Source organism: Zootermopsis nevadensis, unplaced genomic scaffold (genome assembly GCF_977971745.1).
Source record: "Zootermopsis nevadensis isolate Lab colony 2312 unplaced genomic scaffold, Znev_1.0 Znev_ptg000020l, whole genome shotgun sequence".
NCBI lineage: Eukaryota > Metazoa > Arthropoda > Insecta > Blattodea > Termopsidae > Zootermopsis > Zootermopsis nevadensis.
In genome coordinates, this window is record NW_028259152.1 from 1,098,362 (window position 1) to 1,112,429 (window position 14,068).

A 14,068-nucleotide genomic window follows, 5' to 3' on the forward strand; every position below is an offset into this window, starting at 1 on the left:
AAAGAATTAACAAATCTCTGCCCGCCTTACAAAGAGGGCATAATAATCTGTTCAAAATTCACAAGCATGTTTTTATGTTGGCGAACTGAGCTCGTATCAACGACAGATGGAAGAGATTTTTTAAAAGGTATTAACAAGACTGCGGTTTGCGCCGGGTCTGCGAAGCTCTACAGTGACAGGACGTCGACATTAAATGCCACTGGGGCGCTCGGAAGCAAGTTTTCTTTTTTCCCCAGTCCACGCACACCTAAAATATTCCTTCAGGGAGGAATAATGGTTTGAACGCTGAAGAGATTTGTTTAATTCCGTTAAAAACGTTTGTATGCTTCTGAATAATGTTACATTTGAATCCATAATAACGGTAATTCATGCGTAAATAAATCGAGAGAGTTTGTTTGAAAGGGGAAAAGTGTATGGGGGGGGATTAAAGATGGTACAGGGGGTGTGCAGAGAAATGGCGCGTGTCATTATAATGAGAAGAGGGAAATTCTAGAAATGATGCCTGATTTCGTACGTTCCATTACTCTTGCCTGACCACACGTCAGCACTTGACACTAATCTGTTTTTTTTTCCTATTTAAAGCAGTGATATTCAACCTGGGGTACGCGTACCCCCGGGGGTACGCGAAGACATCTTTGGGGGTACGTGAAATTTAAAAAGAATATATATTGTTTTATGATAAACTCTGAATAATCAGTAATGTAATTTATTTAATTTATTTTAGATTATATACTATGTATAACTTGAATTATACACCAACAACTTTGGGGGTACAAAGTTGAAGAGAAATTATATCTGGGGGTACGCGAACAACAAAGGTTGAATACCACTGATTTAAAGCACAGTAGTAACTGCATGTGTAGTCTACTTTACGATTAAAAAACCTGCATTTTGCTAAAAAGTGTATTAACGGGTTTCGTGTGGTGCTTAGAACAAATAGCGATTATTTCTCTGAAGAATATTAACCAATTTATCTTTGTAATGGAAACGCGCTGTGTTTTCTTTGAGGTAAGAAAATTATTTAATGTTTCGATAAAATTTGTGGGTCAGGAATTTGCATTACTATTTGCGTCTCGGTGTGGTAATGAGATTGTGCGAGAAGGGAGAACCGATGTCATTACAGGGAGTTACAACTCGTTCTTCATGCGTTTTAATCTACGATGAGTAAGTATTCACTGTTGATTAGTACGTAAAAGGCTGTACACTGTTTTTCTACATTCTCTGCCACTCTTTACGTTTTCGTGGAAATATACAGGCTTGGCAAGACGACACAAATCTCTTTCCCTGGGGGTGATTACAGAAACGCGCCTTCACCTCAGAACCACGTGTTTTCTGCGCCCTAATAAACAAGGAACATCATTAGGGTTTTCGCCCAGTCGTTATGTCCTGATAAGACAGCTCCAAGTTTAGACCGGATAGCATGGGAGACTTCTGGTCCTGGGTGGGAGGGGTGGGGGTGGGGAGAGGAAAATTCAGATCTGGAAATGAGAAGTACATTCTGTGTCTGCCAAGAACAGCAGGGCACAAAGTCTGCTTGATGTCTGGGATGGCCGCTTGGGTTACCAGATTCTGTTCATTATCTTTTCTAAGAGAACTTCCTTAATGTGAAATGACACTCGTTTTGTCATACTGCGTAGTTGTTTCGTTAAGTAATTAAGTCCGTGTTTAAATCGAAGTAAATTAGCAGGACGCCGTACAGCTATTTTTCATAATATCGGTTCAGATGGGGATATTTGTATTGAAACTGTTACGCTATGCTAGAACTTGAAACTTGTGGAAGATGAATGTTGCATGATGTATTCATATATTTCATCACAATTTTGTTTCAGGATCTGGTTTTTGAAATTAAACACTGCCACGAAGTAATGCAGTAGCGACAAAGAATGTTGTCTCTCATCATCCATTATATTTTGCTGAAAAGACGAGCGCGTGGCATATCGTTTGGGACAAAGAGCGAAAACTGATTAGAACTTTCCAGAACTGATGGTTGCTTGTCGCGATGAGTGGCTTATTCTCTGACGACTTGAATTGAGCTCAGGTTACCGTGTACAGAGTTTTGTAATCTTACTGACGGCTTGTACAATTAGAAGTTTTGCTCCGAGCTTTGTGATACGAAATTGTATTATGAAGACCAAAGGTATGTTACAGTTACCATATTTGACCCATTGTAGACGAATATAGTCTAAATGGTATTTAAGAATTCTGTCCGTACCTTAAGGGAACACAACACTTTCCTTACAAAATGTTGGTTAACTCTGCTTCAGTAAGTAATAGCCGTTTACTCTGAGAATCATACAAAACATAAATATAAAATGCAAGTTATTCATTGTTAAACAGGTGGTTCATATAGTTACCACTGGTCTTTAACCCTTTAAAGTCCAATGGTAATTTTATCCCCCACCTACTTGAATAACCAGTAAGTCTACATTTTGTAGATATTAGTTCCTTTTTACGATTATCGCTGTAAACATCGATTACTTCCTCAAAAAAACAACAACAACCAATTGATGTTTGTAATGGTGAAGTTGTTTTCTTTGCGGTAAGGCCTGAGTCGCTAGAGAAAATTCTGGGAGGAGGTGATGTAATGGCGCTCGTATTACAGGGATAGTTGTAGTTCATGAACCGCTCCTAACGCTTAAAGACGTGTATCATCTGTGTCGATCCGCCACTGACAGTTTCATAGCTGATACCTGCCAGCTATTCATTCCCCTGTCGCAAACTTCATATTGACTTTTTCTTCTCTTACCTTACAGTCGACCGAGTTTTTTTTGAGGACGTTATTGGATTTGCTGTGGCTTCCAGTCACATGTAATTTACATGCCGTGGGGGTTAGGAGTTGGGAAATCTGACTCCAGTGGCTCTATTTATGAAGTGCCTTGTATTGTGTGCAACGACGGAGCAAACGAGGAAGATACAATTCATGCAATTCACTCATTTTTCGAAGTTCATTGAAGCTACTTCCGAGCTTACTTACGTATGCGTTATTTCAGTTTGTTCGACTCTTACTGAGTACGTAAATGAATTAAGTGATTCGTAAATATTTGTTTGTAATTCTTACTTAATTTATTTAGTTGTTTGCAGGTAGCTTTTCTTTCCCGTTCTTTCCTTATATTTACACGTCTGTTCGGACGAATATAAATTATTAAGGACTAGGCAAATTGTGGTCGTAAGGGCCGCCTTAAATTGTGTATTTTGGGAATCGCTGGTGTAGAAACATGAAGCAAATATAGATACACGATATACCGATCAGTTGAAATTATTGAGATCTACTGCATTGTCTTCTAGATTTCATGAGGGAAGTAAATTGAACACAATTTCGTTTTGTGTCCATTTTTGGAACTGACTGTTCTGAGTGACATATTTTGATTTTCACTGCTTATCCTTGCGCTGTTATTAATTCCGTTTCACAATAGCGTATACCTCTGTACCGATTCTTTTTAAACCTTTGTTCGTCATTTAAAATCCTTCTGTAATCCAACATATTCCAAAAACGCCGATTATAGCCACAGAAACAAACAAAGTTGCCCAAATTGTAGCTGTTACTGTACAATTGCTAGGGAAAGGAAACAAAACCTTGCCACTAGTTATATTATTGGAGCAGAAAATAAGTACGACATGTGATTATAGAAGCGAGGACCGCTTGTATCCTTTTGGAGCTGTCGGGTTGTCTGTCTCAAGTGTGTAACATGCGTGCTGGATGTCTTGTCAAGGATGAAAGCGGACTGTGTACGAGGAGCCCTGGAGGGAAAAGATTTCACCTCCGTTCGCTGTCTCAGGTTGTAGGGCGGACTTCACTCCACCACTAATTACAAGGCGCTAGCTACTGTAACGTAAGTTGATATTCTAATTACCCAGAAAATACGTACGGGTAGTCTGAAGGATTAGAGGATGCAGGCGGACATACTGTGTCAGTGCTGCTATCTGTCGTGGAGACCAACATCTGTTGTGGAATAAGCAGTAGCACATTTTTGTTACTTTAAGACGAAATTCAGTTAGGAGATAAGTCAATTGAATAAAAATTTTCTTGGATATTATCCATCGTCTAGTAAATATAAAACGTAAAACGACGTTTCGGAGATGGGACTCTATCTCCGGACGGAGATAGGGATTAGCTCTATCTAGTGGGCCCAACTGTGTAGGATCCTGAAGACGGATTACGTTTTATATTTACTAGACGATGGATAATATCCAAGAAAATTTTTATTCAATTGACTCTTCACCATCGTCAAGAAGTTTTAGATCTGATAGGAGATAAGTATTTCACAACACATCCTGACTGAGGTATTTGGTGATTTTCCTCAGTCCATCGAGGTAGTACTTTAAATTAGGTCACTGAATACAATTCTGTATCTTTTACAATTGAGTTTATCATTCACAGTAATATAATCTGAGGTAATGACGGCGTCGTTAAACAAGCCACAAATAATTATAAAACACTAGGAATTTTTTGATCAGCTGTGGGACTGTTAGGTTCTCAAGAACCTTTTTGTTCCATGGAGAAATTTTTGGGCCCGACGAGATTACGTAACCTAATTCAGGGATTCTGGTACTTCGTGAAGGTAGTAATGTTTCCTGATGGAAATCAGGGAATTGTAATGCATTTTTATTACTGTTGGGTCACACGTGGACCTCAAAACCTTTATGACATACTTTTGATTGTACTGAAGACCTACTTGCCTGATTCGATTTGTCGTTGGATGTATGTCTTTAAAATTTTGTGAACACAACTCTGGCAGCTCTCACAGAAAACCATGTAATTATTTGCAGAGAACTTTGCTTGGGTTTATTAATTAATCTAGATTGTAGATAATTAATAGAAATTCATATCGACGTTTTGTTAATCCTGTGTTTGTGTTCGCAATCACATCTATTTAACAGAGGCCTCCGTCTATCCGTTATATAATTTTCTTTTTCGGTAATAAGTTGGCCAGCGCGTTCATCAGTCACATAGCCGCAGCTGCCTTTGCGAAACCCCGACTACAGGAACATTCCCCCAGGTGTCTGAACTACTCTACAGCACTGTAGCTTGTCAGCGTCGCAGGACGAAACAAGATTACAGAGAACCGCAGAAAATTAAGACATTTTATCTCCGTGCTTCGCATACAACACTAACAACACCGAGGTGTCAGAAAGAAAAACATGTTTTTGGACTCGGTTCAAAATCAAATTGTCTTCCTTGTTTTGAAATTAAAATTCTGGGCAGTGATGTTTTTATTATATGTACGTTAACCTTCAAATGGGAATGGGACTATGATTTTTTATGCGTGTTCCATGTTTATCCACGTACGTTTTGCATACACGTCAAGTATATATTTGTGAAGGGAGCAGGCTTGTCGGAAGCCTATATTCCAAGGGGTACTCAAGCACTAAGAATCTTAGAGCTACCGTATCCTGTGTGATCTGACCTATGTGTTGAAAACTTAATGTACGGTACGTAAAACTTCTTTTGGTCTGGTCCATCGTCCAATTTATTTAAAAAAATAGAACTGCATTTCGTTTGTTGATTTCTACTTCCGTCTTGAAGGGATGAAGAAGAAATCATGTCCGTCGGGCCGCTTGGTTGATCTAGCCACGACCCCAGTGTTCGAGCGACTGAAACCCAGTCTTTCGAAAGTTTGGCCCTTGATAGGCGGAAAATTTCGTGGCTAAAATCTATCACCTTCTGTGTAGAGTTAGGTAGAAGAAGATATATGATGACGCCAATACGTATTTCAAAACTGGCTTATTTAAAAGTTACAGGCGATTATGAATTCCATTCCTTTTGTGCGATAGGCGGCTGTGGGATACGCATTTGTGTAATGAAACGTACATTTTTTAAAGCCGTGGAACAAATTTACTGCTACAGCTAACTATACGTGCTTAATATTCTTTTGAAACGGCATTCATGTAGTGCGTTCACAGTGCAGAGATAGTGCTGTGCAAATGCTCTGTGTGGTGGGCAGTGTGTGGATGAATGGAAGTGCGGTGGAGTCCCAACTGGACGGCCGGTTGCTACGGTAACGCTCTATGAATTATGCAAACCTTTACTTACATACCTACGTAGCCACAGCACTACACCTCTGTAGGTTTGTATTCAACTATAGTTAGTTGCCATTGCTACCCTGTCAGTCCATACGCGCTCTCTTAAGGATACAGGGCGGTAGGAACAGAAGCTGTTGGTTTTCCGTGCGCAAACTACGCTCACGTACTGGACTTAAATATTTCATAATTCTACCATCGCCACCACTACCAACTCGAACGTAGTCCCGTCAGACGAAACGAAAATTATTTGAAGTTCCTTCTGCGTACTAGGACTAGTTTAAGATGATACATTTAGTCCCAACAATTTTTTTTTCTCCAGAAATTTGTTAAGAGACATTCGTTTTATGGACAAAATTATTGGCAAAGGGAATCTAGAGTTAGTCGTCTGTCGTCTGAGGGTCAAAGTTTGACGTTATTTCGTATAAGAAATCAATCTAACAAGTATAATAATACATATAATTAATCACAAGAGTGTCTGTAACACATGTTAACTGCAAGAAAATTAAACCTTCAGGAACAACACGAGTATGAAAGTAACTGAGACGTAGTAACTTCCATTTTCCCCGACAGTTACTTCTTCCTTACCGTTGCTGGGGGTTCGAATGTGGTACTTTTCCTGGTGATGTCCGGTGCTCTTTCTTATGACGCTGTAACTTGTTTCCAGGTACCATGTTGTGAGGTGGCCAGCGAGTTCTTCAAGTCCAATCTAACATGAACACGAGAGCGATGTTTGTGGCATTCTTCATGCTCTGGACGGTAGTGGCGGAAGCCCTGGACACCTGTAAGTACATCCTTTGTGAATGCGATGTTTCTTTGTTTATGTAACGACGCTATATCGATCGCAAAAGTGGTTGTGGTTTGTTTTAAAGCTCGGAGATTTATGAGAATTGTTGGTTCGAGCTATAATACATACAGCGATGACTGATCCAGAACGTTCTGTGGCTGATTGATTGATTATCTGGGAAGTGCGTGGAAGAATTTGGATGTCGCGGAAGGTGGTTTCAAAACAATATAATATGGATATTCGTTCAGCGGCTTTATTGTCATACTACACTTTTTTAAAAAGTGTCTGTTTAGAGAAAATGTAAGTACATACGATGCTTTTGTTGCAGAGTCAATGTAGATAAGTACAAGTTGTGTAGGCATATCATTTACGCACATTAAAATGTCCAGAGATGAGGCAAAAATCTTTGGCATCTGTCTTAGGGAATTCTCCAGCGTTTGCTTATGAGGAGGGAAAAATATTTACCAAAACGGATTACTACCGAAATTTGAACTAGACGGAGGCGTAATCAGCTTGGCGACATGAATGAAAATAATTTTTGCTGAGCATTTTAATTTGGGATTTGATTAACACTGTTGCCATACTGATTACATGTAGGCTTGTGTGAAGTTGATTTGTAGTCCGACAAATTTCATCATATGACTAATTGGATTCTCTCTGCGACTTGCAGCTTGCTTTCATGAACGGGTGTGGCATGTAGAAAAAACAGCTGTTCCTGCGGCACAGAATTTGACTCACGGGATTTTGGTCGTGGGATAAATAGTCTGTGGGCCAGTGCTAGCTTAAATTTAAGTTCAGTTACTTCAACTTCGACTTTTATCCAAATTTGTCATAAAGTTTCTGAGAGAATTCGATGTACGGAAGAGGGTAGTTACTTACGGGCATATCTCAGTCTCTCGTGTTATTAGCAATTCCAATTAGAACTATTTGTTTCAGATTCTTTTTAATTCCGGCCTGAAATTCGTTTTTGTGGGTGGTTGCGCCATGTATACTCTGGTAGACGTTCACAGACCTTTCAAACGTGCTTACTGCCTCCCTCATCAGGACCATGAAAGTCCTGATGATTGAGGCAGCACGTATACATCTGAAACTTCGCTAAACGTCAAGCAGACAACATGGCACAACCACCCAGAAGACAGTCATATTCAATGTTATGCACTTTCATTTTCCTTGTACAAAATTTCTCACAGATGATGTTAGAATTTGTTGTTACCCAGTTGTATGAATCCCTTCAAGTTACTTTGCAGTGAAATAGTTTGGTGTTCATATATCGATTATTGCAACGTTGAGGTGAAATATCGATTTGTGCGCGAAACAGACAAGGGAGTAGTGTGTGAGTTGGAGGGACATACCAAGTCCCGTTACTTACAACACCACATCACCGCTGTAAATTTGCATGCACAAGTGTTAGAGTCAACACAAATTTGGGCTGCAGCCCCTCCGTTCCACGTCGGAAAGGGAGTAATTTTAACAAGCTATTTGCCTGAGGGAGAAGACGAAGGAATATATAACAAGGTGTTGAAATTAGTTGATGCTACTCTACCATGAAAATAACGACGCGTTTTTCTTGAGGCTTTCTTTATTGATGTAACAAAATGAAACGAGTAAGAATAACTCAGGACATTGTTTAATTTTGTATGTATTTTTTAGACAGAACTTTAGTGCCACATTTCGTACTTGGATATTCCGTGTGTGGATTCGAGAGTGACGCCACACTTTACAACTAACGAGTATTTAGTTATTTATAAACTTAAATGAGCTACAAAAATAAGGGCACTAACTTGGTATTTTATTTTCATCGCTTTTAATATTTGAAGTCTTAGGTTTTGCACAAATGTTTTTCTCTTTGACGAAAAGTCTTGTGTTTCACGTCTTTTATGCTCTATAATCATACGTGAAATTGTTCTTAGATTTTTAAACTTTTTTTATGAATTAATAATTTCCACAAATTGGAAGAGAAATATTAAGGCACCAATGACAGCACATATACTGAAAACTAGACTTCTTTTGCAATGACCTATGATATAGCGTGACTATCCGTAGAGAAAACTGTTTCAGAAATTTAGGGGCCATACAGAGAAATTCTACAATCATCTTGGTGACATCTCGGTCAGTTCATATTCCGTGTTCAGACGTGCCGTGTACCATAGTTACTAGTGTTAACATCGGATGGCAATGGAATTTGAGATAATGGAGGACAAAGAGAATATAAAAATACCAAAACTGTTCGTGTTATAAATTGTAACTTGTTGAAAAGATATTACATATTCACGCTGTGTGTATTATTATTTGAGAGATTCATATTGAGGGCATCATGCCAGAAGGGCGTGTCAACATATTTACATAACTGGAGATATTTAGTCTAATAGCGGATGTATGTCATGCCAGAAGGACGTAATGCTGATGATGCTTTACACTTAGATTTGGGATTATCAACACTAATAATGCACATTTGTCAAAACAAATTAAACTTAAGAATTTTATTCTCTGCAAATAAGTAATTTTGTTTATACACGCGTCTGACACAATGCCCGCGATACGTGGGATTCTGTAACTGGACAGTTTTGGGTTTATCTTCTTCTAGAATAATTCTGAATTTTTTTTATGAACTATACACACAGTTCTTTATATAATTCTCAGCATGTAGGGCTCCGTATTGCATTGGAAGGGGCTTATGAAATATAAATAAATAAACATTTCCTCCCCCCCCTGGACCCCAGTACACCCGGTTTCATGACGAAAGCACGTGGGGTAGGAGGAGGACATGAAACATTTAAGTTGCAGACAGGGGCAGTGGCTGGCAGGACAAAGAACGCTCGTTACAGCTAAGGAAATATTTCGACTGCTTTTCCCACCCGTCCACTTGTAAATATCGCCCAGTCATGAAAGTCATCGTCCTTGAGGTCACCAGTTTGTCATATTCTCTCAAAGAAAACGAACGTCAGACCATTGCATGCTTCCAGATTCAAGTGACGTGGAACCATTGTTTGTTGTTTGTGAATTAATAGGAACTGCTCTAATATTGCGACAGAATGTGGGAGACACGACAGTAAATTCTCTTTGGGGGGGGGGGGGGGGGGGGCAAGTTTCTGTTGAACGTGTCCTTTTTTTTCTGATAGTAGTTGGCTCATGCTTTTATGGAGGTACTGCCAACGTTGGCGAGTTGGAGAATGTTGCGTTACCTGGCTAAATGATTTATCAGTTTCGTGCGAAGAAGTACTTGAGATTCAGTTTTTGTGGTTGTGTTATTTTTTGTCTTTGTGATGCTTGCGAAACAAAAAATTCACTTTTATAACCAAGGCTTAAAGGACTTTCTTCCCTTTCTCAGAAGGAATAACAAATGCAACAATTATATTCACAGTCATTCTTTCGATGTGATTCAAGGCCATTGTTATGTTCCAACAATGACGCAGTTCCCTATTTCGTAGGAAAGAGAATCAAACATGGACGAACCCACAATTTGTTATTAACTCACGACAGAGCGTGAAGAACACATAACAACTCTCAATAACCCTTTAAAGCTCAATTGTAAGTATGTGTCCCACTTTCTTCAGCAATCAGTGACTCCATTCATGGGTTTCGTATGATTCCCACTGTAAACAGAGATTATTTCCTTAAACAGCGTTAACCAGTTGATCTTTGCAATGGTTAAGTGTGGTGTTTTCTTCGCGGTAGGGCCTGGTTTGTTAAAATATTATTTAGACGAATTTCGGCTTCAGAGGTTGAATGGCTTAGAACTCGAGACACATCGCTTTAAAAATAGGTTAGGTTAGGTTAGGTTAGGTTAGGTTAATGAGTGTGGATAAATGACATATACTTCAAAGTTATTATATTTTATTTCAATTAATGACGAATCCAACTCCAGATATTCGACTCCCCCGTTTTGTGTCCCGATAACCAACAAGTACCGAACTCGATATTTTCTGTTTGTAGTCCTGTGAAGTGTACAGTTTCTTACCCAAAATATGTTCACCTTTGATAGCGGTGCATTCAAAATGGGCGAGTGCTGAATGCCTTCGGCTCACAAATGTGGAACATGGGGAAGGCCTGGTATGGAATTGGTGTAGTGTATCAGCTGGCACCGAGCAAACGCGCCATGTGGACGTCTGTCTGCAACTGATTGTGTCACGCAAGCTCAGCTTTCGCAGTTGCAAGGCGAGACAGGATAGTAAATTGAGCAACACGCGAGGTCACCGGGAAGTCATCGTCAAACTTGCACGCCGTAATTACGAGAGATAGGCCTCTGAGTTTCGGTTATCTTTATTGTAAGTTTAAGCCGCGTGGAGGCAGAGGTCAGAGATGAAGTATAAAGTGTGATGCTCATTACGACATAACAAACCTACTTTTTGTTAAAAATTTCTTCTGTCTACAACATCGGAATGCTCGGTCATGAAACGGAGTTTTTGACAATCTGTCACTCTGCTGGAAAAGGAATTTCTCTGTCCTTTAGGAAATTTGACGAGTAACAAACAAGCCACTTGAGTCTGTCCGGAGCCAGCTGGAATCAGTTGACATCCTCACTCCGTTTCTTTAAGATAAATTATTAACGCTCCCAATATAGGTCTCTGTAGTTTCTATGATGATGGAGGCAGTGAGTACTTCTGAAACGTCGGCAAATATCGACCAGAATACACGGAGCAACATCCCAGAAGGCAGCCATCTTCATATTTATCGCCGCGATAACCAGAATTGTCACCGAGACAGTGCTTTGTCAACTGAGGTACTGCGAAGTGTAGGTTATTATGCTGCGACATGGACAGGTAAAAAACTTTGTTTGCCTTCGTACTAAATTTAATTAAAATCCGTTGAATAGTCGTCGGACAGCAGCCATGAATTTGTCCCTGCTTATGGCGAGGAACGCAACAAGCCAGTCAGTCACGGGTTGCAGTCGCTTCTCGGTGCGAGATTCTGGCAGACGCGTGATGTCGCTGGTCACGGTCGCGAGACGCCCTGACACCGCGGAGACTTGTTTGGGCGGGTTAGCTGATGGATAGATGGAACCAAGGGCGTGACAAAGCAAACAGCTGTACGCTTTATTAATTTCCTGTTTTGCCACTTTCCAACTGCGTGTCTTGCCTATAACATATGGGGATATCGGAAGGGTAAGATGATCTCTTCTCTTCCATCTTCACTTTTATTTCCTTCCTTTTCGTTATAATATACGACTGACAGCCGTCGACTGAGCAGACAGTTTGATTGCATGCCAAAATTCCGCGGCTAGGAAATATGTTTTCGGGATGCCATGTTCCTGCCAGTGTCATCTTCTTTTCATGAAAAGAAAAGACTTTTAATATTTATTCTTATAAGCTGACACTCACCTGCGTGCAGGTACCAATAATTCTGTCGCAAGTTACTTTGATATACCATCGGTTTGCGTCTCATATATTTAGAAGGTTTACATTTGATTGTGATATTAGCGTATTCACCCCAACACGAGCTGTACTTGGAATGATTGGAAGTAACTCTTAATTGACAAGAAATATTTCCACGTGTTGGTATCTTCATGGGTGGGAATATGCTGACTGGATTCGGGTGGCGTAAGATCAAGTCGGTATACGCGGCGTCGAGTCATAAGTACCGCCCTCCGTATATCGCCACAGGCGATGATTATGACGTCATTGTTCTGGATTCAGTACCTGAGCTGAGCTCTTCCTGTCTGTAACGAAAGTTGATTCATGAGTGTTCAACAGCAGTAGTACAAATTGGCTGTACAACAGGACGTCCGCCAGACCAAGCCCGTTACTGACTTCTGGATGACATCAACGTTATTCCTTCTGCACAAATGGTGGTCCCATTATTGCCCTGCGTAAGTGTATCGGCCATTTCCGGTGGGCTTGATATCCCTAGGGAGTAAAGCAAGGAGGGCTGCTAGGAAGCATCAGGAAGAACCCAGCTGCGGAAAATAAAAGAAGGCGCATTTGTATTGCAGATCTTTCGAATTCGAAACTGTGGGAACGATTGGGACTTCTAGAATTTCGTTCTCTCACCTTCTACAAGTACTTTGTTCTACGTTCTGCGGGGGTTGGGTGGGGGCATGGAAGGAGGCGCAGTTAGTGCAAGTGGTCCCGTAGGGAGTTACTTGAGACGACTGACTAACAGGGTCGTGGTTCCCTCAGTGCACTTAAATGCTAAGCGCCTCGTCTCTCTCCTTCTGGTGCGAAGGGGAGAATTCTGATACTTGCGATCACCATTTCTCAGTTTTGAGTGAAAACCCCTACAGAAGAGGGGGTGATCACAGCCGCCTTCCCCCACCCCCGTCCTTAGTGAACAAATTTGTACCTTAAACTAAAGTTTGTTACGACCTTCCTATTGTTGATAACAAGAGGACAATTGTTACATGCTAGAACGCTGGCCTTGTAATCCTGGGATCTCGGTTTCGATTCCCGGCGGTGCCCGAATTTATAACTTGTGTTGGGCAAGGCCGTGGTCTAGGCAACACGGAGTTTTCCTCCGGGGGCTTCCCCGGTTTCTCCGTGGCATCCCAACAATTACTCCGTTCACACACACACAGAAGAAGGCAATGGCAAACCACTTCTGGATCATCTGCCAAGAACGTATATATGAACAGGTCCCAGTCCGAGAAAAGGATTGAAGGATCCTGTTCATATGGACCTGTCGTCTGACAGAACACTAAATAAAATAAAATAATTGTATTATGATGAAGGTTCCTGGCATCACATTATTCAATAAATATTTTCTTGTGGTGTGAAATTACTGTAGTAAGTCTTCCTGCTCAATATTGATCCAGCCCTGTTCACAAAGAAGTGTTTGCCGATTTTATCATGAAGTTTGTAGTTGACGCCTTCAGATACCTTAATTAATTCAAGTACACATAAATTCTAAGATTATGATCTAAACCCAGTTTTTTCTTCGTACGGGAAACAAGAAAACGTATAGAATTGTGATCAAGAAACCTCGTGGTAGCAACCATTTGTAAGAGAGAACCGAAACAGGAAGATATAGTTTTATGTGCACTGATTTTCAGTCATGGCTTCGGAAGGAAGCGGTAGTGGCTTATTTTAAGGTACTTCAGAAGCATATTCCTCGAAATACTTGGGAAAGCCAAAACTTGAATCAAAATAGCTTAGATTCGAAACTGCATCTGGAGTCTCTTTGTGTGATGTTAAGCTTTCACGGCGATTGTCATTAATAAAAACTTCTCGGGTCAGCTTCCGCGTCACTTGGTTAAATTCTGTTTTGAAAATGAGGATAGAGATGGCCCTCGAAACGTCGCCAGAGTTTAAGCAAGCGACGCGGTTGTTG

General features: G+C 40.5%; 1 protein-coding gene across 5 annotated transcripts in view; it reads left to right on the forward strand.

Moving 5' to 3' along the window:
- Positions 1-14,068, forward strand: part of LOC110829709 (discoidin domain-containing receptor 2) — a 405,885-nt gene that overhangs the window by 286,449 nt on the left and 105,368 nt on the right. For all 5 annotated transcript variants that reach the window (XM_087351872.1, XM_087351871.1, XM_022063712.2 and 2 more), the window contains one exon: positions 6,686-6,802. In XM_087351872.1, the coding sequence (XP_087207998.1) occupies positions 6,733-6,802 (70 nt within the window). In that variant the 5' untranslated portion in view covers positions 6,686-6,732. The remainder of the gene's footprint in view (positions 1-6,685; positions 6,803-14,068) is intronic.